We start from the raw sequence: 23,432 nt of genomic DNA, 5'->3' as shown, positions 1-23,432 counted from the left end.
AGGATTGAACTGGGTGCTCATTCCTCTAGCTGAAGTTTGAATGATTCCTCCACCATGAATTGTAAGTATTTGAAGATGGGCCTGCAAAAGGTTTAGTCACCGTGTTAACATCATTAGTTTGGTCCAAGAGGATTTCTTTAAAAGCTGGAATAGTAGGACACTCACTAGTTGCATGCCCTACATCCTCACAAATTTTACATGTTTTAGGGATTTTATGGACAACTTGGACCTCCTTGGTTCTATTCACATATAAGGTGTCTAGCTTCTTAGACATTACTAACAGTCTAGCATGTAAATCATCAACCTCCCTTAAATTGTGTTCACCCCCTCTAGAATTTGTTTTCAATGAATCTGTTCTATCATGAACATCTGAAGTGTCCCAAGATTGGGCATTCTCAGATAGGTAGTCAATGTATTCAAAGGCTTCTTCTAGTTCTTTATTTAAAAAATAAAATAAAAAATTCTCCATTGCACATTGTTTCCACAAATTGCCTCATCTTTGGTTGTAAACCCTCATAGAAGAAACTGATTATTCTCCAGTTTTCATACCCATGATGGGGGCAAGCATTAAGTAAATCTTTGAATCTCTCCCAACATTCGTAGAAAGTTTCAGTATCTTTTTGTCCAAAGTTCAGAATTTCTCTTTTTAATGCAGTAGTTCTGTGCATGGGGGAAAATTTTTTTAAGAACTCAGTTTGCATTTCCCGCCATGTTCCTATGGTTCTAGGCCTTAGGGAGTTCAACCAAGTTTTGAATTTGTCCTTTAATGACAAAGGAAAAAGCTTAAGCCTAATCACCTCTTCAGTGCAGGTCCTATCCATGAATGTGCAGCACACTTCCTCGAATTCTTTGATATGCAAATATGAGTTTTCTGATTCCATCCCATGGAAGTGAGATATCAAAGGAATCATGCCAGGTTTAAAATTGAAATTATTGGCATTCAAAGGTTGGATGATGTATGAGGGTGAACTAGACTAATTGGCTATAGATATTCCCTCATAGTCCTGTTAGGATTCACCACTTCTCTCTCATTGTGTTCCTCTTCAGCCATGGTACTAAGACTTTCAGAGGGTGACTCAAATGAATTGATTCACAATATGAGTATGTCACGGATTCTGTTTTGACCATTCTAGAAGAAGGATCAGGACTCCAAACAGACATACAAATCCCCAACAGAAGCACCAAAGTAACACCAAGGTTGGTGTAGAATGGTGGCAAGGCAGTAATCAACCACAGACAATTGCTTTTTAGTTATTACTCTAAGTTAACATGGGGCAAACAGAACACATAATAGACAAAGGAAAAAAAAAGAAAAAAAAATAGAAAGAAATGAGTTAGGGTTAGAGATCACCAAAGTGTGAAGAGGTTCACACTGACCCACCTTTTGAAAGGTCAGGTTGTGTCAGCACTGAATTTTTTTTTTTTTTTTTTTTTTCGCAATTAATAGTCTTGGAACAAATAGAGTCAAGGAGGTGGAGTATTACCTGCACGAAAATTACTTAGAACCACGGGGCAAGTTTAGGTAACAGGAACTTCAAAATTTGAAAATAAAGCTTGCTACCCCTTTAGAAATGATTAATGAGAACAAGATGTGGTGTATTCTGAAACACTATGAAGTTTATAACTAAAATAGGTGAGAAACTAAGCAATGTGCATGGACAAAGGAAGTCAAGTGAAGTATTGAGAACTAAGTCTCTCGAAAAAACTTTAAACAAGTACCTAGGCTACGGGTCCTCTTTGCACTGAGGGATTTCAATGGGATTTGGCATTTACAATGGCCATCACATGCAATTTCAATCAAGAATAAAGCATATGGAGAATGTATATGATTTCAGCACTAATGAACACTTTCTGAATAACCTCACAAATGTCATATCAACATCAGGCATTTAGTAATCCAAAATTAGGGTCTGTGTCCCTTAAGCACCCACCATGCCCAAAGTCAGCAATGAGTCAAAAAGGATTGCAGATGAAACCCTAAACTCGATTTCTAAGAAATTGATAAAAATTCATAAGAGTACAAATTAAAACCAAAAGAAAGAACCAAAACCACCAAGCGAAACCCCACTGTGCAAAGGATTCCCTTGACCTAGGTTACTCGAAAATTACCCTTCCATCAAATATGAAAATAAAATTGTTAAAATCAAAAAAGAAATCATCCATCACACCAGAAAATGAAAAGGAACAAAGAAAATCCAAATTGAAAACGAAATCCTCTCTGAGTGATGTTTTTGAGCTCTACCAGAAAAATCCCTCATGCCCTTTTGAGTGATGTTTTTGAATCCCTCCCAACATTGGTAGAAAAATCTTTTGCAATATAGGATATGAATGTGCATAAGTGACTTTTTAAGATCAAAAAACCTTAGTTTTCATTCTCAATTTTCATATTATTTCCACTCAATCAGAAAACTCTAATGCTTAAGTTAGTAAATGTAACCAAAGGATTCAAAATTCAAAAGAGAGTTTGATCCCTTACTATTAAGAGTTATCTGGTATATATAGGTTCATACATGATGATTATCATATTCAAAGTTTATCGGTGTGGATCATCACCCGATACCTGGAAAGATCACGTAACAACATGAAATCTTTATCCTTCCGTGAAAGATAGCGTGTTGTATGTATAATTTCAATGAACTTTGGACTCCCTTACGCCCTTCAATCAACCAAGGACCTCTACTATGAGCTTCTTCCATATTAGGCTTTTATGGTGGAATGGGCCCTCGGCTTACATAGGCCCTCCAATTTTATACTTTTTACTTTATTTAAAATAAATAAAATATATTAAAAAATTATAATATTTAAATGATGTAAAAAAATATAGATAAACTGATGTATGATATTGTAAAAGTCAGTATTTAAAAAAAAAAAGAGTTTCAGTGATATATTTTCAAGTATAAAATCAAGAAATCATTCAAAATGCTCGTGCTCACCTCAGTGGTGCACAGGTGATTAATCTCTAGCATGCAGAAGATAACTTATGAGGGCCATCTTGCTGCAGGCTTAATCGACAGTGGCTCACCCCCACCCCTCAGCCTTATACAATAATTCTACTCAGGCCATTGTTTTAACTCAACAGCCACACCCTCACACTGACACGAGAGAATAAGATAAAAAGAGAAAATGAAAGGATTTGGACTTCCCGTGACCTAGAGCACTAACATTGGCATAGCCGAATGTCAGTGTTTAGTTAAAATTTTGATCAAGTAGCTCAAAAGTAATTTGCACTAAAGTAGTTAAAACTCTAAAACTCCACTTTTGAATTATAGTAAATTAATTCGTTTCTCTAAATTTGGTCGGCCACTATTTATTTCAAAAATAATATGTTACTCTAAATAGATTCTCAAATACTACTGTAAAATAATTAGGTTGAAGAAAAAAATATTTAAAAAACAATAATTTTTTAAGTAAAACCATCTTATCTCATCATTACAATTTTTCTAAATTTTCACACAAAATATAATAAACAGTTCAATTTTTTCAAATTCCAATTTAACTTTTTCAAATCTCAAAACAATAATAACAATATTTTATTTAACTTTTATCTTTCATCTAAGAGAAATTCTACTCTTAGGCCGGTCTGAGCACATACACCACATACTTTAATGATGTGGCAAATCCAGTTTATTTGAAAACGGTCTAATCTCAAAAGAGAATCGAGTTCTCTGCTCCCCCCTCCCCTCCCTCCTCCTCCGTGAGTTTCTTTGCTCTCCCCCCTTCCTCTGCTAAATCCTTCTTCTCCCCTCCTAAAATCGAATCATTTTTCTCTCCCCATCAACTCTACTCTCCTCCATCGGCTTGAGCGAGAACATTCACTACAAAGAGAAGCCATGCAAACCCAATGATAATAAAGTCACAATCTCATACCCAAAAATAGGATAGCATTCGATGAAAGAAATGGAGAGAAAAATTAAACGAAACACGGAGGAAAATATGGAATCCAGTCAGAAACAAAATAGAAGGAAATTACTCGAGAGAGTGGAAAATATCCAAGTGTGGAAGGGATTCCAGCAAGTTAAGGGATTTTAAAAAGCTGGGATGGGTGATCGTGGGGAGGAGAAATTCAAATCAAATGCTTTGGGGGAAAAAGTGGAAAACGGGGGGAGTAGAGAAGAGAAAACACACGTTTTACTTAAAATTTAAAAAAAAAAAAAAAAAAAAAAAAAAAAAAAAAAAAAAAAAAAAAAAACCCCCACATCACTGGTGTGTGGTGTTGGAGACTTGAGGGGCAGATGAGTAGATTTTCTCTTCATCTAAAATCATCTCATCTCATCTCCTAATTCAAACAAAGCCAACTTATTTGGATATCAAAACCGTCTCAACTCATTTCATTTTATCTCATCTAATTATTATAATTTTTTCAAATTATAAAATAAAATACAATAAATAATTCAACTTTTCTAAATTTTAAAATAAAAATAATATTAAAAAAATTTATTTTAACATTATTTTATTCAACTTTCAATTTTTATTTCAACCCATCTAACCTTAACTTACCGCCCAACAGCATTAAAACCTGAAAAAGTTCTGCCCTTGTGAGAATTCTGCGGTTGTGAATCTTGTGATTACCGGTTTTATTTCTTTCTTTATTTTGATACGTATGATCTTAAGCCTGGCTCAAAGCAAACAATACCTGCCCATCTTTACTGGTTCATTGAAGTAAATGCTGCAACTTAATTAGTAAAAGTAAATTAAAAAGATAAATATAACGTTTGCATTTTTTGTTTACTTTTAAATCAATTTAAAAGAATAGATACTGTTGAAAATTTTGGTTTAAATATTATAAACTTTTGGCTTTTGTATAAAAAGAAAAAAAATTATGATTTTGGGTTAATTTATTGTAGTCTTTAGATTGAATTCTGTGTCCATTATTCATTTAGAAAGATAACGAAGATAGTAGTGATGCCTCAAAATAGAATATACCAAAATTTCTTAAAATTATAATAAATAAATTAAAATGGAGAGTATAAATATTCACAAATTAATATTTAACCTTAAGTTTTATCTAAACACCAAAGTTGGCAGTAGAAGCGATGGTAAATTAGCTAGAATGCGATGCTGAAAGTATTTGAAACAATATAAATTATAATCCTTGTCTTTCGACTCAGAGTTGGAGTCTGACTCCAATCAGAGCGATCACTGACTTCAACTCCAAGTCGAAGCTTGGATTTGTGGATTTACATTAGATCTAAAGAGAAACAAACATAAAGATTTTATGTGATCATCAGGCCACACAGTCTTCCCACACCTAAACATACCAGATTGCCTCAAACTTTTGAAATGCTCAAACAAATAAGGACAGGGTTGGCTTCTCCTGCAATGTAAGATCAAATTAATAGCACCATAAGCTATCACTATCAACAACGCAGACAAGGTTCACCGCAACATTGACCAGTTTCTAGTTCTCACTTGAAGTGAATAACACAGATAGATCACCATAGAAAGTTGCTGAATCAACTCCGCAAAATGTTTTACCCTTAAATAACACAGACGAAGATAAACGTCCAACTGTAGACATGTTGAACTAAAACTGAACTCATGATCTTTAGGCAATGCCACATTTGATTATATCCAAAGTAGTCACATTTCCATGGCTATGGGGAGCCCTTGAAATTCTATCTTCCCTTGGTGCGCTCTAACAACATCAGGAACCTCATTTTGATACTTGCTCACAAATCTCTTCATGAAGTTCTTCTCAGCCATTTTGACTATATAAACGATGCTAGTATCTTCCTTGATCAAACCCTCCAACATCAAAAGTTGCAGAACTGAACACCTCGGAATAATCCGCTTCTCCAAGCTAAGCAGTAGAAGAATCGGGCTCTTGGAGATCCTCGAAGGCTTCATCTTCAGTTTGTTCACAAAGAAACCCATTATTTTCTTGATCTTCTTTTCCGAACAACACATACACAAGGGGTGCCGCTTGAATGCAGCATAAATCTCACCCTCTGACAAACCAAAACTCCTATAAGCTTCCACCTTCTGCTCCCACAGTGTTTTACTATTTAGTGCCATTGACATAATGGCTAGAACAAATTTCAGATGATTGGGATCAAAACCCAATTTCATAACTTCGCTAACAATCTCCCTAAACCGATTGCTACAGATAAGCAATGACATTGCTCTTCTATCGAAGAATTTCAAAACCAATGACTGGGGAACACCACGGCTTATCAGAGTAGCGATGTTGGTCTGTAGCTTATGTACAACGTCTGTTCTAAGTACTGCCCAGCATGCATTTATAACCTGTAAGACATTCTCGTCGGAGCCAAGAATCCGCCTAAGCTCTTGAACACACGGAATGAGATGTTTTTCGAGGCTCCTTCGCAGAATATCAGGTGATGCAGATAAAAGCTTTGTAATTTCAAGATCTGACAAGCCTAACGATTTGAAAAACTCCAACTTTGGCTTAAAAATCTTGTTAGCATTATACGTATACAATGGGGGACACTTCATAGTCAAAGTTTTTATTTGCATATCACTAAAACCATGTGCTCTAAAAAAATCAACAGCAGTGTATGCATCACTTTCTAGCACAGTTGGGTATTTGGTGAGCATTTTGGCGAGGTTAGCGCCAGAGAACCCTAAGGATTTAAACAATTCCATGTTGGGCTTGAGGGTATTGCCTAAATCGGCCAAAAGTAATAACGGACGACTACTAATTAGGTGTATGATGTGGTTCTGCGTCAAACCGTGAGTTCTCAACAGATTCAGAACGGAGTTGGGATTCTCTACGTTCTCAATGTTGAGCTTCTTGGAAGCTAAAGTGGCCAATTGTAGGGACAACCCACATGAGTTTTGAAGGAAAGAAACTGTAAGAGATTTTGGGTCCGTGGAATTAGGGGGGTCGGAGATGGGCATGAGAGAGGAGGTTGCGGAAAAGTTTGCGTGGCTAGTTTTCGAAGGTCTGTGCCTTAGTTTATGGGGCAACCTTGAGCAAACTAAACGAAGCATTTGATTTGGTTGAGAGAAAAGCTTGTTTATTTAGGAGATACGAAAGAAGAATTGTTACCTTGTTTGAGATCCTACAACGCGATGTTACTGAGTTTCCGGAATCATCGTCCTCCCTCTCCTTCTGGTTCGTAGACCCTTTGTAACAGAAGGTAAAGTCTGCAAAGCCAAGAAATTTGCGACTGGGCTGGATTCAACTGAAGGACCAGCTTGCTGAAAGGCATTGTTATGGCCTCGTATGGACGAAATTATTCTCCATCTTTGAATATATATGCCGGCTTTTGACGAAGAAATAGGCTATTTGTTGTCGGACTTAAGGTGAGGGCCGGCTCAATGGCAATAGCTGTTGTCTAAAGCCCCATCCTTTGCAAGGCCTTGTGAATAAAGAGTAATACTATTTTTATCCTCTTATTTTATTACTTGACCGTTCTTGTATTTAATATTTTTTTAAATTTTAATTATTAATATATTGATATTTTTATTTTATTTTTTAAAAATATTTAAACATATTTAAAAAATGTTTGAAATAAAATACAAAAAAAAAAAAGTAAAATTTGTACTAAGACACACCAAGTGAGCAAATTGAGGAGGTATAGTAACACTATTCATAAATAAAAGTGAGATGCATTTTTAATTTTTTTTTAAAAAAGAAAAACTATTTTATTGAATAACATTTTAAATAATTTTATATTTTTCAATACGTGCAAGGTTCCATAATACTAAATTTAATATTTAATACAATAAATTATTTATATTTTTAAATAACTTTTTTAATATCTTGCTAAATTGAGGCTAGCACAAACTTTGTATTAATATCTCATTTTAAGTTATTGTATTAAATATAAATTCAAACAAAATTTATTTAAAGATTTTAAATAAAATCTCATTATATTAAAAATTTTAAAATATTTCATAAAATAATTTATATTTTATTATATTATAATTACGCATGACTTATTAAATCTCGCCTTATACCGCAATTTGAATTCAGCCGCCTAGTTTATGATCATAAAAAATTCGGTGTCACCCCTCTGCTCGCTCTATATATGCACCGGCGTTTGGTCTCTCTCTAATTCCTAGTTTTGGTAGCAACGGCTGCAACGCCTGAAATCATCTGTGTTGTTAAATTGTGCAATTCCATGCATCTTTGTTATTTCATTGCGGCATTTTCTTCAACTTTTCCTCCAATGTTTACGCTGATTTAGGACCAAAGTGTTCACCCATTAGCTCTTTAATGTGAACTTACCTTCAAGAATGTTTGCATATATATATATATATATTAGTAGAGGAGCAATGTACAAAGCATATTTGCCTAATTCGGTTACTTGGTTATTTTAGGCAAAAATAATTTTTTTTTTTTTTAATAAAAACTTGATGGTAACAAAAAATTTGCACAGAAGGAAATTTAAATTCTATGAAATTTTTTGGGATAAATATAGTTAAGTTGAGGATAGTAATTACATGTCTGCACAAATAACAAAAAAAAAAAAAAGGCAAAAGAGTAGTTTTCAATACAACATAAAGTGATGGAAAGTCATTCTGTTCGTAGTTTTGCCAAATTTCGTCAAAGCAAGCTTAATTGATGTCCAACAAAAGTATAAGCTGTAAATGTGTTTTTTTTTCCCATCATTATTGTAGTTCCAGGTGTATTGGATAGGACTGATTGAGAGAACATTGAAGTTTTTGTGCTTCTGTAGGTTAAATTTGTTTGGGTCTAAAGCAAGTTGAATCATCTATTATTTTTGTAGAGCTTCTAATGCTATATTCTTTATATATGGTAAATGCTTCTATATAAGAAATATTTAATAGGATTGAATGATGAATAAACATATAAACAATTTATGTGCAGAAAAATTGAAAACTGAAAATTAACGCAAGTTCTGTTAAGCATTATAATTAGATTATTGGAATTTTTACCTTGGGGAATAGAAGTTGTTATCCATGCTTGGTATGTTTTAATCTTATAATATAAAGATCAACTAAAGAATATGTTTTGTAGAATTCAGCTTAAGAAAATTTGATGACAATATTGTTTTTTGTTATGATTGATAAAAACTACACATGAAAAATTTTTGGAATAAATTATTAGTTGGGAAAATTTGGGGAACACATACTGTGGTTGAGAAATGCTTTGGTGTTTGCAATGGTAACAAAAGAAGTTTTCGTTATGATCATATCTAGTTTTCTTGTTACAATTGATGCATGACATGTAAAAAAAATTTTGGTGCAAGTTAATCACGTTTATCTTTGTTTTGATCCAGAATTTTGCTTTCTATATTATATATTAGAATTTTTTTTTTTTTTTCCAAACAGAACACTTCATTCAAACTCAAAAACATCTTACATAACAACATGATCAAACCAAATAGCATGATCAACAAAATCAGGGACATTTCCCCACCACATTTGAACATCCAAAACATTCCATGCATATCTAGCAAAGTATGAGCTACTCCTTCACTCTCTCGGTTCACATGTTCAACGATAACTTCCCGGAAAAGACTCATTAAACTCTTAGCTTCCATAATTAAGTTGCCATTAGCTGATAGAGACTCATGTGCACCTTGTAGTTCTTGTACAATAAGTAAACAATCAGACTCAATAATTAATTTAGGAATACCCAAGGGAATGCACATCTGTAGCCCCCTAAATACTGCAAGTAACTCAATTGTAGCCGGATCATTCACTTCATTTTCTAAAATAATAGCTGCCATCACCACCTTTCCATTGTTGTCCCATAAAATCATCTCAATCCCAGCCTTTCTCAACTCTAAAAAAACAACCCCATCAACATTAACTTTCAAAAAACCATTAGGAGGGGATTTCTACCTAAAAATTTTCTTCACAGCTTCAGAATTTAAGAACTTTAAATCTGAAAAATGATTTATACAAAGAAATGGCCATATTAGCTGATGCACAAGGAGTGATATTCTCATTTTCCATTTTCATCTTATTCCTTCTATACCACACACCCCAACGTAGCTCAAGCATTAGAGTACAATCTGCATCACTTCCATTGGTCATCCCACATCTTACATTTTCAATAAAGCATTTATCTGGTTTGAACATTAATCCTATTGAAACAAATCTCTGCCACATTACTCTTAACTGAGGACAAGAAAATAGTGTATGATTAACATCTTCCATTTCTTCACAAAAACATCAGCCTTCTTCTACTGCAATATTCCTCTGCCTTAGATTTTGGATTGTAGGCAATATATTTCTACAAGCTCTCCATGTGAGGGTTTTAATCTTCTATGGCACTTTCATCTTCCATATCTTTTTTCATAGTTACTTATCTCCCATCCAGCTTGAACTCTCAGCCATATCCCTTAAACTCAAAGTTTGAATCAGTTTATATGCACTTTTCACAGTAAAACAATCACTTGACTCATTTGTCCAAATCCATTTATCTCAGTAAGGTGTGAAAGATAGTCTAATCTTTTAGATTTCCTCAGCTACAATTGGATTAAAGAGAGCTCTAACTTTTTCAGTCTTCCATGTTCTTGTTTCCTAACAAATTAGGCTATCAACAGTTGCATTCTCCGGAAAAGCAGGTAACACATTCTCACTACTCAGCCTTATGCTCCTATGACCTGGAACCCAATAATCCTTCCATATAGAGATAGAAGCTTTAGACCCTACCCTCCATCGACAGCCTGCAAATAGCCAATTTCTTGCTTCAAAAATCCCCCTCCATGCATACAATGGATATAATCTCAACTTTGCTTGGAAAAATGTTCTATTAGGGAAATATTTGGCTTTATGGATCCTTTGTAACAAAGACCCCTTATTTTGTAAAATTCTTCATCCTTACTTAGCTAATAAAGCCATATTAAAAGAGTGTAAACTTCTAAACCCCATCTCACCTCTGAATTTAGAGTCACATAATTTCCTTCAACTTAACCAATTCATTTTTTTCTCATTACCCCTCTAACCCCCACCAGAACTGAGACATCATCCCTTCCACCAAAACTGAGACATCATCCCTTCCAACTCTCTACATAAGCTCAAAGATAGCTTGAAACACGACATAGCATATGTGGGAATTGACAAAGCTACCGCCTTGATAAGAACTTCTCTCCCTCCCTGTGATAACAATTTCTCTTTCCAGCTTTATAATTTGGTCCACACTCTTCGTTTAATATCAGCAAAAGCTATTGATTTTGACCTCTGAATTGGTTAGGTAACCAAGGTACTTATCATATTGTTGGAAAGTCCTAACACCCCATAAATTCAATAGCTCCCTTTGTTTACCAGCATCAACATTTTTAGAAAATACCATAGTAGTTTTTTCTTTATTAACTTTTTGGCCCGATGCCTCCTCATACCTCTCTAGAACCTCTTGAATATGTCTCGTAGTTTGAACATCAACTCTACAAAAAATAATCCTATCATCCGCAAACAATAAGTGACTCACTATAGGAGCCCCTTGGCACAATCTAATTCCCCTCACTAACTATTTATTCTCTGTATCTTTTAACAAAACAGTGAAACCCTTTGTACACAAAAGAAATAGATAAGAGGATAAAGGGTCCCCTTGGCTAATCCCCCAGCAGGTATAATAGGTCCATGAGGCCCTCCATTAATTAATATTGAGAAAGAAACAGTCGTCACACATTGCATAACCAGCTGCACAAAACCTGAAGCAAACGCTAGTTTGAGCATTAGGAACAATTTTTTGGACAAGGTGGCTATAGAGGAATTTGAATATGGCACTAGCAAAAAGATTTTATCTTCATGGGTTGCAAACTCTTCATCAATTCAACAACGTCACAATTATTGGTTATTTCTCGAACTCCAACTGATAATAAAAGATGTAGATGAGTATTTCAAGGATTTTGCAATAATAATTTCAAGCATTGAATCATTAATTATTGCCCTTTAAACTTAAAAACAAAATGTAACGTAAGAAGCAAAAAAAAAAAAAAAAAAAAAAAAAGGAGTTTAGAGATTGAATGTATGCAAGTGAGAAATTTAAGATCGATGAACATCAACATGGTTGTATTGCCTTAAACATATTAACAAAAATAAAAGATAGGTTTTTAGCTTCTAATAGAAATGCATTGATGTAGAATTGTTTAAATATAGATTACCACTTTTGCAACGGCTTCACCTCGGGAAGAAGATGAGTGATCGTAAATATACTTTGCTGGTTGTGATGAAAGGGACAATCTTATATTATAAATACAAATGATCATTATTCAAACATGATTTAAAAAAAAAAAGATTTAAGATGTCAATTATTAAAAATACCATATTTAGCCTTTGGTTTGGGCCATGTTTTGTCATTGCGATTCATCTTTGGGCTAAGGTCCCAAACGAGCCCTCCAAGTGACATAATGGTCTAGGGAGAGTTATAAATGGGAGGTTTTGAGTTCCAACTTCCGTATTTACTATTCATATTTTTAGAGGTGTTTGATTGAGAGAATTTTCTCAACTTATTCAAAATGCATTTTATTATTAAAATTTTTTCAAATTTTTAATTAAAATATAAAAAATAATTTAATTTTTTCAAATTTTTAAATAAAAATTATAATAAAACAATATTTTAATTTTATAATAATTTTTTTCTCATTTTTCAAAATCTCATAAACATATTGAGTACTGAAACCATTTTGATGCCGAACTCAACTTATTGTTTTATATTTTTGCTGTTAAAGACATTCCAACTATTCCGTGTGGTAATGGATCGGTTTCAAAGGGACGTGCGGTGCATACCAGCATCAGAGAACATGCCAGGTTCATCCCGAGTGGTCCAGCACAAACTTTAAACCTCATTCCTCAAGCTTTAACCATCAAGAATTACAAGTAATTTCAAGGTTGGTATATGGAGCCAAGTTTATATTGCCACTCTAATTTAATGCCAAATTCAACACTTAAAAGTGTTGGAGCGTTTGAGATACTGATTATGTGAACCAACAGGCAGGTTGGTATACGAATCCCCAAAGTGATGAGGAACATGGTGAATGCATTCTACCGACGACAATTTCATCCATAATGTTTGGATATGGTCACCTATAAATAAAGTAAGAATAATGTTAAATACATTTATATGGTGTGTAAGCTCCTACATGCTCTCTTTAAAAAAAAATGAAATCCATTACTAAAAAATAATTTTTTTCATATGAATTCTAAATTTATCAAATTTTTTCAATGGAAATGTGTAAGATTTGTATATCCTATGACTGTAAAGAATAATGCTAGATACAGTCGTAAAGTGCACAAGCACCACATAATTCTTTTGAAAAAAATCCGTTATTAAAAAATTATTTTTTTCATGTAAATTTTATATTTACTTACTTTTTTTAAGATCGTGGAGTTCTTGCTCACTCCACTATTGCAATTTAACATTGCTCACAAAATAGATCCAGCTTTGGGGAAAGACAAATGATTGAAAGTGAAAATATGGAAATCACGACATATATGCATAAACGAAATCAATTGAGAGCCTCTATCGTCTGATCAAATTGGATAATCGGTTGTGGAGAAACATAGTATGAAATGCTCATTCAGGTTTACAGTATCTACAAAATCGATACAGATGGTATTAAATACTGTAAAACTTATTTGTTGGGTCAATTCCAATTTAGTACATACGTTATGTATCATCACAATGACGCCACCGTGCCTGATATGTAACCCTGATTTTCAAGACCCAAGATTAGGTTCCCTGAGGTAAACAGCATTAATGATGTAAAATAAGAGATAAGTGTGAACGAGGACAGTGTTGAAAGGAAGTGACAGTTCATGACAAAATGGTCTCTCAAATCCAAGTGCCGTTTTCTTTAGTACAAAGATGGGACCAACCATTTCAGGTTTTTACCTTTAAAATCATACCAATTGTTCATCAAATAATTCATTCATTTCAGTACTATTACACAACTCACCCTCCCCCCAACCCACAAAACAACGATATCCTCTGCCTTTGTCCTCCCAATATAAAACAAAGAAGAAAAGACCTACCTTTAAAATTTATTGTCACAAAAGATCGATCTCCTGCTAAGACCCATCTCCAGTATTGTAACCTTTATCAAGTCTACACCAGTACAACTTTACCACATGGACAGCACGCAAGAGCGTATCATTTTCGGATGTTCTACATTTTTTGAGTTAAGCAAGTTAACAACAGGACAAGGTCGGGTACAGAAGATGAGTTTTGGGATGTTTTAGGAATTCTGATTGTCAATAAATTCTAAAAAATATGAATTTAGAGGTTTCAAATGGTCAGAGAAACTTTCCTATATAGTCTGTCCTTTGACATAATGTTGTTTCCAGTCAACTGCTGATCTGCTCTCTCCTCTCAGACTTGGTGAGGCTCTTTGCCTTCCTGGTTTTCCAGAATATATTAAATTGAAAAAGTTGCAGAATCAACAGATCCTTGCATGTATATATGTCCACGGAAACAAAAGCAGAATTATATTTTTTTTTATAAGTAACAAAAGCAGAATTATGAGTGAAAGCAAGTACATATATTGCACTAAATATGGTGTCCACCTTAAGAGTTCAATCGAAAGAATCAAAGCAGAAGATTTGAAAAATGAGATGTAAACATAAATGATGGAAGCGAACAAAGAACAAAGCTTGAAAAAAGTGCCATCGGTGCTTTTCCCATCACTGACTCTTTCTCGTTCAAGGATGAAGGCGTTCTCAGGAGTGATTTTGAAAGGTTATCATCAAACTTGTTCATCCATTTAAATAAAACAGTTTAGCATGGGATTGGAATTAGTTTGTCGGGACTTACTGATATCCTTGGATGCAGCAAGAGCTTATAGACATAACAAAAATTCAGGAAATCACTTTCAAAAATGAAATATTGCAATTGCCTTTCTTACAGAATCCTGGAGGCCGGAAAATCTCAGGTAGTACTCTTTACCAAATTCATCTGCAGAGGAATAGGAAGAAGAAGTATGTAAAGTTAGTACTCTGTATTAAAAGTCTGCATTGTTTGTTGTGAGCCAGCCAGATGGGGTAACTCTGCTCCCCAAAAGATATTAAAAAATTTAATGAACATCATCAAATGAAACTTTCACCTTCAATCCACTCTATACTTGAAGGAGTTCCAACTTCCTAACCAGTGGAGGATCTAAATTCAGGCACTTCAAACAACAAAACCACAGAGAACTAAATGATAGAATTCTGAGCTATAATAAAGCTGCAGGAATAGGTGCTACATTCTACGACAAGCACCTAACAGAAGTTGTGCCCCAATCTACCAAACAACAAGCCACTGCATTCCAACAGATCGAACTCTTACAACTATTAACCACACTTATTCAAGCTAACAATCTGAGTCTTTAATGAAACTTTGATGTATTTTGACTAAACATATGATGCCATGTTTAGTCTTCAATGAAACTTAGCTTCTATTCCATGCATGTTGTGAGCAATGCTGATCGATTAAACTTTTTTTTTTTTTTTTGACAAGTAAGAAGTAAACTTAATGCAGATCGATTAAACTTAATGCAGATCGATTAAACTTAATGTAGACCGATCAAACTCAATGCAGCTGCAGCAAAACCCTGGCATTATAGAAAATGATAGAACTTGAAAACTATATAAACTGTCTTTTGGCAACATTCAATAGCTTCTATTTCTATTGGCAACATATGAAGTCAATCTGAACTCATGGTCTTTTGGAAAGGCCCAAAGTATTCAATGATCTCATAAGTAGTCAAATTCTCAAATCAATGGGGAACCCTTGAAATTCTGTCTTGCCTTGGTATGCTCTAATCACATCAGGAACTTCATTCTCATACCTTTTCACTAACTTCTCAAAGAATTTTTTCTTAGTCATTCTAAACATTTGAAGTATGCCAGTATCTTCCTTAATCAACCCCTTAGACATCAAAAGCTGCAGAACTGAGCACCTCGGAATTATCCGTTTCTCCAGGCTAAGCAGCAGAAGATTCGGATTCTTGGATATCATCGAAGGCTTCATCTTCAGATTGTTCACAAAGAACCCCATCACTTTCCTGATCTTCTTCTCTGAAGTAATCATACACATTGGTTGCAGCTTGAATGCTGAATCAATTTCATCCTTTGACAAACCAAAACTTCTTAAAGCTTCCACCTTTTTCTCCCACAGTGCTTTACTCATCACTGCCATTGAACGGATGGCTAGAACAAAAAGTAGATTATTGGGATCAAAACCCAATTTCATAACCTCATCAACAACCTCACTAAATCGACAAGTCCTCAAAAGCAGCGATCTTGGATGCATCAAAAAGATCTTAACAACTAAAGAATTGGGAACACCATGGCTTAGCAATATTGATATGTTCGCCAGTAACACTCTTTCCACATTACATTCAATCAACAAGAAGCATGCCTTTACCGCCTTTAAAACATTCTCGTCAGTGCCAAGAATCCGCCTAAGCTCTTGAACGCAAGGAATGATTTTGTTTTCGAGACTCCTTTCTAAAATATAGGGCTCTACGGACAAAAGCTTTGCAATTTCGAGGCATGAAAAGCCCAAAGATTTAAAAAACTCGAACTTTGGCTTAAAGATCTTCTGTGTATTGAGTATATACAAGGTCGGACGTTTCATGGTCAAAGTCGATATTTGCTCGTCCCTGAAACCATGTGCTCTAAAGAACTCAACCACAGTCAATGCATCACTCTCAAGCACACGTGGATCTTTACTGAGCATTTTGGCGAGGCTAGCGCCAGAAAACCCTAAGGATTTAAACAGCTCCATGTTGGGCACAAGGGTTTTGCCTAAATCGGCCGAAAGCAATGACGGACGACTACTAATTAACTGTCTGATTTGGTTCTGCGTCAAACCGTGAGTTCTCAACAGGTCCAGAACGGAATTGGGATTCTCTATGTTCTCAATGTTGAGCTTCTTGGAAGCTGAAGCAGCCAACTCCAAGGACAACCCACATGAGTTTCGGAGGAAGGAAACAGTAAGAGATTTTGGATCCGTTATATTAGGGAGTTCTGAGATGGGTTTTAGAGATGAAGTTGAGAACAAGTAGCCATGGCAGATTGGTGAAGCTCTGGGTCTTAATTGTTGGGGCAGCTTTATCAAGATTAGACGAAACATTTGATTTGGTTGCCGAAAAGGCTGAATCAATGGTTACCTGGATTGAGTTTTGAGATGGAATGTGCCGCTATTAAGCTGATTGGAGCTCCAGCCTCCTCCGCCTCCTCACTTCCTCTCCGTCGACAGGGTACGAATCTAAAAGATGAATTTGCTAAGCCCGTGCTATCAGCTGGATGGCCACTAGAGAACACCGCAAACTCCGAAGGCACACGGATGACCGACCTGTTTCGCCGTTCTGTCCGGACAAACGTTTTATAAAGAACAATAATGCTACTGGTACAGCTCCCGGCCACCGCTGCGTAGTTTTTTTTTTTAACTTTTTTTTTCTATTTTTTTTTTTTTTATAGGAAAGTATAACTTTTATCCATCAAACTCAAGTATTATAAAGATGAATCAACCCAAATAGTTTGGGAAATACAATCTGAAATTGAGTTCCACCAAATATAAATGTCATATAAATTTCATGCAAACTTAGCCAAGCAATGAGCAACTCCATTAGTTTCTCTTCCCTTATGGTGAAAGGACCAATTTGGATACCTTTGAAGCAAAGATTTAACCTCCTGAATCAATCCACCCCATAAGGTAGTAGAATACCCTTCCTTCTCCAGCTCTTGAACTGCTAACAAAGAATCTGATTCCACTTGAAGAGATGTAATGCCAAGGGACACACATAATTGCAAACCCCTTAACATAGCAAGAAGTTCAATTTCCATAGGATCAGCTATAGCAGGTTCAAATTTGCTTGCTGTAAATATAACCTTCCCTTCCTTGTCACGCAACACAGCCCCTATACCAGCTTTACATTGATCACTAAAGAGAGCACCATCAATGTTTAACTTCAAGACACCTTCTGGAGGAGGCTGCCATTGACACTTATACTTTTGCTTGATCTTCGTGGCCTCTATTGTTGCTTTATGTTCCTGGTATAAGGTAAAAGCATGCTCCATTACTTGCTAAATTGATAAAATGTTTCCCTCATATATACTCTGATTCCTTCTATACCAAAGCCCCCATGCAAGTGGGAAAAACTTCTCTAACTCTCCTGTTCTTCTTCTCCTGATTACAACAGTGGCTAATTGTATAATTTGCTTCCTTTCAGTTACTTGAATTAGAGAAGGGAATACCTATGACCAACAATCAACAACAGCAGGATAATAAATCAGTGCATGAAGTAGATCTTCTTCTTCTGTTTGGCAGCAGTAACAAGTAGCTTCTTGTATCACTCTTCGAGTCTTCAGGTTTTGAAAGGTTGGAAGAATGTTCTTACACATTCTCCATGCAAAAACCTTAACTCTTTGAGGAACGTGCATCGTCCATAACTGCTTCCATAATAATTTTTCATCTTCTACTCTTGAACTTTCAGCCACATCTCCATTCTGCTCAATGGTCTTGAAAAATTCATATGCACTTTTAACACTGAAAATCCCACTTGTCTCATGCTCCCATATAAGCATATCAGGTATATTATCCATAGGCAATCGAATACTTAACACTTCAGTAGCTTCTCTTGGTGGCAAAACACTTCTCACTCTCTCAACATCCCAGCTATTCTGTTATGGCATCATCGGAGAAGAAACTTTCTATAACCCTGCTTCAGGAGGAATATCAACCACCATGGATAGCAACTTGTGTTTTGGTAACCAATAATCAGACCAAATATTAATGGATAGACCATTGCCAACCCTCTATCTACACCCTTTTAGCAAACTGTTCTTGGTGTCCCATATACCTCTCCATACATAAGAAGGATTCACACCCAATCTTGAGTCAAAAAAACTAGATGTTGGGAAGTATCTTGCTTTAAAAATCTTATGTAAAATGGAAGATTCTTCATGCATAATCCTCCACCTTTGCTTTACTAGTAGGGCCTTATTAAACATTTGAATACTTCTAAACCCCATACCTCCTTCCATCTTTGACTCACACATCCTCTTCCAACTAATCCAGCTCAATTTTCTTTCATCTTGCGTCTAACCCCACCAAAAACTTGCCATTAAACTCTCAAGTTCAGCACATAGGGACTTAGGCAACTTGAAACAGCTCATAGTATAAGTAGGTATAGATAGAGCTACAGCTTTCAGCAACACTTCTTTTCCTCTTTGTGATAAAAGTTTTTCCTTCCACCCTTGCAATTTAGACCATAACCGATGCTTCAACACTGTAAAAGTTTGGTACTTTCCTCTTCCAACCATAGGTGGCAATCCAAGATATTTCTCATATTGCTGAAAGTGATTAACACCCCAAAATTGCATGATCTCCCTTCTCGGGCCTGAAGATACATTATGACTGAAAACCATTGAAGTCTTCTCTCTATTGACCTTCTGTCCAGATGCTTTCTCATAGATATCAAGTCTATGTTGCAAAACTAAGCAAGATTGCATATTAGCTCTGCAGAATAGAATGCTATCATCTGCAAACAGTAGGTGGTTTAGCTTAGGAGCACCTCTACATACTTGAAAGCCTTCAATCTGATGTTGCATATTTGCCTTGTTTAGCAATGTTATGAGTCCCTCAGTACATAGTAGGAATAGATATGGGGAGATGGGATCCCCTTGTCTTAATCCACGAGTTGGTTGAATTGGCCCTTTAGGTTCTCCATTAATAAGGACAGAAAAAGAGACTGTTGTAACACAAAACATCAGCAGTTGAATCCATTTTAGGCTGAACCCCATCTGTCTCATCACCTCCTCAAGATACTTCCATTCAATTCGATCATAGGCCTTGCTCATATCCAGCTTTAGAGACATGAATCCATCTTTACCACTCCTCTTCCTTCTTAAAAAATGCACCATTTCATATGCCACAAGAACATTATCTGTGATTAGTCTTCTTGGTACAAAAGCTGTCTGTGATGGAGAAATAACAGTAGGCAAAACTGACTTTAGTCTATTGGCTAAGACCTTTGAGATTAACTTATAAATGATATTACACAAACTGATGGGCCTATAGTCAGAAACAAATTCTGGTAGTTTCTTCTTAGGTATCAGTGTGATATAAGTATGATTAATCTCCAAAGGGAATGAACCAGTATTAAGAGCTTTAAGCACTGCATCAGTAACATCAGTCCGAACAATAGACCAGAATTTCTGATAAAAGATAGAGGCCATTCCATTGGGTCCAGGAGCTTTTGTAGGATGCATTTCATCTAAAGCTCTCTTGACTTCCTTAGCTGTGAAAGGTACATCAAGTTGTTCTGCCATCTGAGCATCAATTCTCCCATTTAAATCTTGCAAGAAATCCATATTACCTAGTTCCTCAGCTGCTGCAAAAAGATTCTGAAAATACTCATTAATAACTCTATCTCTGGCCTCATGAACTTGCCACCTTCCAGTTGAATCTTTTACCCCTTTAATGAAATTCTTCCTTTTCCTTTGGGATGCTTTATGATGGAAAAATTTAGAATTCCTATCTCCTTTAGCCAACCACATAACCTTAGATCTCTATTTCCACATTATTTCACTTCTTTGTAGCCATTGTTGGACCTCCTTTCTTGCTTGTTGAATATGCTGTCTATTTAGTGATAAAGGGTCAGTCTGGTGAGCCATTTTGAGTTTGTCTTGAGCCAACCTTAACCTTCTTTGCACATTGCCAAAGCTTGCTCGATTCCAAAGTGACAGTTTTTCATTGCAATACTCAATCTTCTTCATAACTGTACTAAGCTCCTTTCTCCCTTCAACAGCTTTCCAAGCACCATCTACCACTTGCTTACATCCAGAATCTTCAATCCACATTGACTCAAAACGAAACAATTTCCTTCTTGATCCCTCTTGCACCTCATCTGACAGCTTTAGAATAATAGGCTTATGGTCTGAATAAGCCACTATTCCATGAATGACCACAGCCATTGGATAATAACAGTGCCATTTCAAGTTTGAAAAACATCTATCCAGCCTCTCGCTAATTGTCTGTCCCTATTCCCTCCCATTACACCAAGTAAAAGGACTGCCTCTAAACCCCATATCATGCACTTGACACTCCTCAACCACATCTCTAAAAGCCTGCAATTGTCTTTTTGGTTTGACTCTACCACCACTTTTCTCAGCATTGCTCATAATCTCATTGAAATCTCCCAAAATAATCCAACCTATATCAGGATGAACTTTTAGATACCTCAACAAAGACCATGACTCATGCCTTCTACTTACTTTTGGTTGACCATAAAAACCAGTCAGCCACCAAGAATCACCCACTGCATCTTCCTCAGTTACCTCAGCATGAATATGGCACTTTGAAAAACTTTGAATTTTGACACTATATTTCTTCTTCCAAAATAAAGCTATTCCTCCACTTCTCCCTTCACTACTTACAGCTAAACAACCAAAAAAACCCAACTTAAACTTCAACCTTTCCATAGCTCGAGAATGCATTCTAGTCTCTTGTAAAAATAAAAACTCAGTGGCTTCTTTTCTGACCAAGTCAGATAAAACTTGAATTCCCAATGGGTTCCCAAGCCCACAGGAATTCCAACTTATGATACTCATTGATCTCGGCAGGGCTGTTGAACAGCCTCTGCCGATCCCAAGTGTTTATTTCCTCTTCTAGAAAGAAAATCTTTCTCAACAACAGTGGATAAAACTGTGTACTTACCTCTTTTATGGCCACTTCCAAGTAATTCAGCATCATCAGTCCCCACCAATGATCTCTTCCTCTTGGCATCTTCCTCAGTTTGGATTGGCAACTGCTCAGTAGAGGCATGATAAGCTGCCCTGGCTCTTTTCTTCCAAATGCTTCTGGTACATCTTCTCTGCAGTGGTTGAGCTTGATCACATTGGGACACATTCAGGTGGTCTCAAGATAGTTGGACAGGCTTTGCACACTCCCCTCCAGTTGTATCAGACAGCCCATATTCAGCCCCAAAAGGCCCATTAGAAAGCCCATTATGTATATGATCTTCAGTAATTAATTCAGATTCAAAAAACACAGCAGGCGTTATAACATCAGAAACATCTTGCTGACTGTTACATTCAGTAACTGATGTCTTCATACCTTCCTTTATTCCTGAATGAATGCTCCCCTCATTATGGTGCAATGAATAAGAACTTCCATTACCTGTTGTAGCCTCAGCCACCACTGCACCACCAGCCACCACCTTATTCTACTCCTGCATCACCCGATTGTTCATGGCTCCCCCTTTGATGTTATGCTCCTGCAATGACTCCCATTTCCTCTTGAAACTGGACTCTGCCTGTAGCCAAGCACCAAACTGAGGAGTTGCTTTAGGTTCCAGTTGACAAGTGGAATTTTCATGTATGATTCGACCACAAGTGAAACAAAATCTAGGAAGCTTCTCATACTGAATAGGACACCACACTTTAGTACCTTGCACTGTGCAAGTCCTTCCTCGAGCCAATGATTTTTTTAGATCAATCATAATCTTCACTCTAAGGCAACTACCCCATCCTACCTCATCATGGTCAACATCCACTTCTAAAACACTGCCAATAGATCCGCCCAACTTGACCCCATACTCCTTATTCATACCAAATAAAGGAAGATTGTGGAATTGCACCCAGAATGGTGCAGCATCAAACTTCAAAGCCTGCACTGGAGTAATGCCATCAAATGGGATAATTACAAACAATTGACCATCAAAAAACGATGGCCTTCCTGCTTCAATTCTTTCCTTATCAGCGTGAGTTGCAAAACTCAACACAAACACATTCTTGCCAACTTCCTTCATGACAGCAGGTTTGCTAAGCCTCCATATTCTTGCCATAGTCGACTCCACCACCTGCTTCCCCAATTGTCTATCACACCATATTTTCCCTATCAAACTCAAATCACCCTTACTTTTCACCACTGAAACATCTACATCTTCCAACACAATTGATGCATCCTCTTCCTCACTCAGCCGCAAATTACACCACTGATTTTGCAAACCATCCATACTAAATTAACACCACCGAGACTGGAAACACCACCTCAGGGACAAAACACCACCTCTATAATTCTCCCAAGAGAGGACCTTGAGAGAAAAACTAGAGAGGAGACTTTTCTATTTTTTTTTAAAACTTTGTGATTGAGAAAATATTTTTTAATGATATTATAATTTTTTTAAAAAATATTTTAAATGTGTTGAAAAAATACATGTAAAAGAAAAAATTAAAAAACAAAAGGAAACACATCGCACAACTAACAGGGGTTACCTATGGTGGCTATAGCATTGTCCTTTTGTAAATGCTATTATTGTTACACAAAATTAAATTTATTTTATCTAATTTTATTTTATATAATTATTATAATTTTTTTAAATTCTTATATAAAATATAATATAAATAATTTAATTTTTTTTTTAATTTTTAAAATAAAAATTATATTAAAAATATATATTCTAATAATATTTTAATTAACTGTTAATGTTTTTTCTCATCTTATCACATGTCATATAATCAAACAAGGCCAAAATCTCTGTATATTTATGACATTTCATCAA

At 35.7% G+C, this 23,432-nt stretch overlaps 3 protein-coding genes and 1 non-coding gene across 4 annotated transcripts; 1 reads left to right on the top strand and 3 right to left on the bottom strand.

Annotated features, from left to right (window-relative positions):
- The first annotated feature begins 546 nt into the window (after positions 1 to 546).
- Positions 547 to 654, top strand: LOC122290586. The gene has a single exon (XR_006236449.1). It is a non-coding gene; the product is annotated as a small nucleolar RNA R71 (small nucleolar RNA).
- A 4,364-nt stretch (positions 655 to 5,018) lies between these two features.
- LOC122290468 lies at positions 5,019 to 7,225 on the bottom strand. The gene is made up of 2 exons (XM_043098196.1): positions 5,410 to 7,225; positions 5,019 to 5,314 (listed from the first exon to the last, which is right to left on the bottom strand). Exon 1 carries the CDS (start codon positions 6,952 to 6,954, stop codon positions 5,581 to 5,583), a length of 1,374 nt encoding a protein of 457 aa, XP_042954130.1. The 5' UTR covers positions 6,955 to 7,225; the 3' UTR covers positions 5,019 to 5,314; positions 5,410 to 5,580.
- Positions 7,226 to 15,448: 8,223 nt separating this feature from the next.
- On the bottom strand, positions 15,449 to 17,373 carry LOC122290239. The gene has a single exon (XM_043097837.1). It carries the CDS (start codon positions 16,997 to 16,999, stop codon positions 15,626 to 15,628), a length of 1,374 nt encoding a protein of 457 aa, XP_042953771.1. The 5' UTR covers positions 17,000 to 17,373; the 3' UTR covers positions 15,449 to 15,625.
- Positions 17,374 to 22,094: 4,721 nt separating this feature from the next.
- LOC122289321 lies at positions 22,095 to 22,886 on the bottom strand. The gene has a single exon (XM_043096303.1). It carries the CDS (start codon positions 22,884 to 22,886, stop codon positions 22,095 to 22,097), a length of 792 nt encoding a protein of 263 aa, XP_042952237.1.
- Positions 22,887 to 23,432: the final 546 nt, after the last annotated feature.

This window comes from Carya illinoinensis, chromosome 12 (assembly GCF_018687715.1).
Source record: "Carya illinoinensis cultivar Pawnee chromosome 12, C.illinoinensisPawnee_v1, whole genome shotgun sequence".
NCBI lineage: Eukaryota > Viridiplantae > Streptophyta > Magnoliopsida > Fagales > Juglandaceae > Carya > Carya illinoinensis.
This window is presented reverse-complemented; position numbering and strand designations above follow the sequence as displayed.

Bases quoted from the DNA above. Each gene is read 5' to 3' on its own strand.
- LOC122290239 (XM_043097837.1), bottom strand. From the start codon at position 16,999: ATGTTTCGTCTAATCTTGATAAAGCTGCCCCAACAATTAAGACCCAGA.
- LOC122290468 (XM_043098196.1), bottom strand. From the start codon at position 6,954: ATGCTTCGTTTAGTTTGCTCAAGGTTGCCCCATAAACTAAGGCACAGA.
- LOC122289321 (XM_043096303.1), bottom strand. From the start codon at position 22,886: ATGGATGGTTTGCAAAATCAGTGGTGTAATTTGCGGCTGAGTGAGGAA.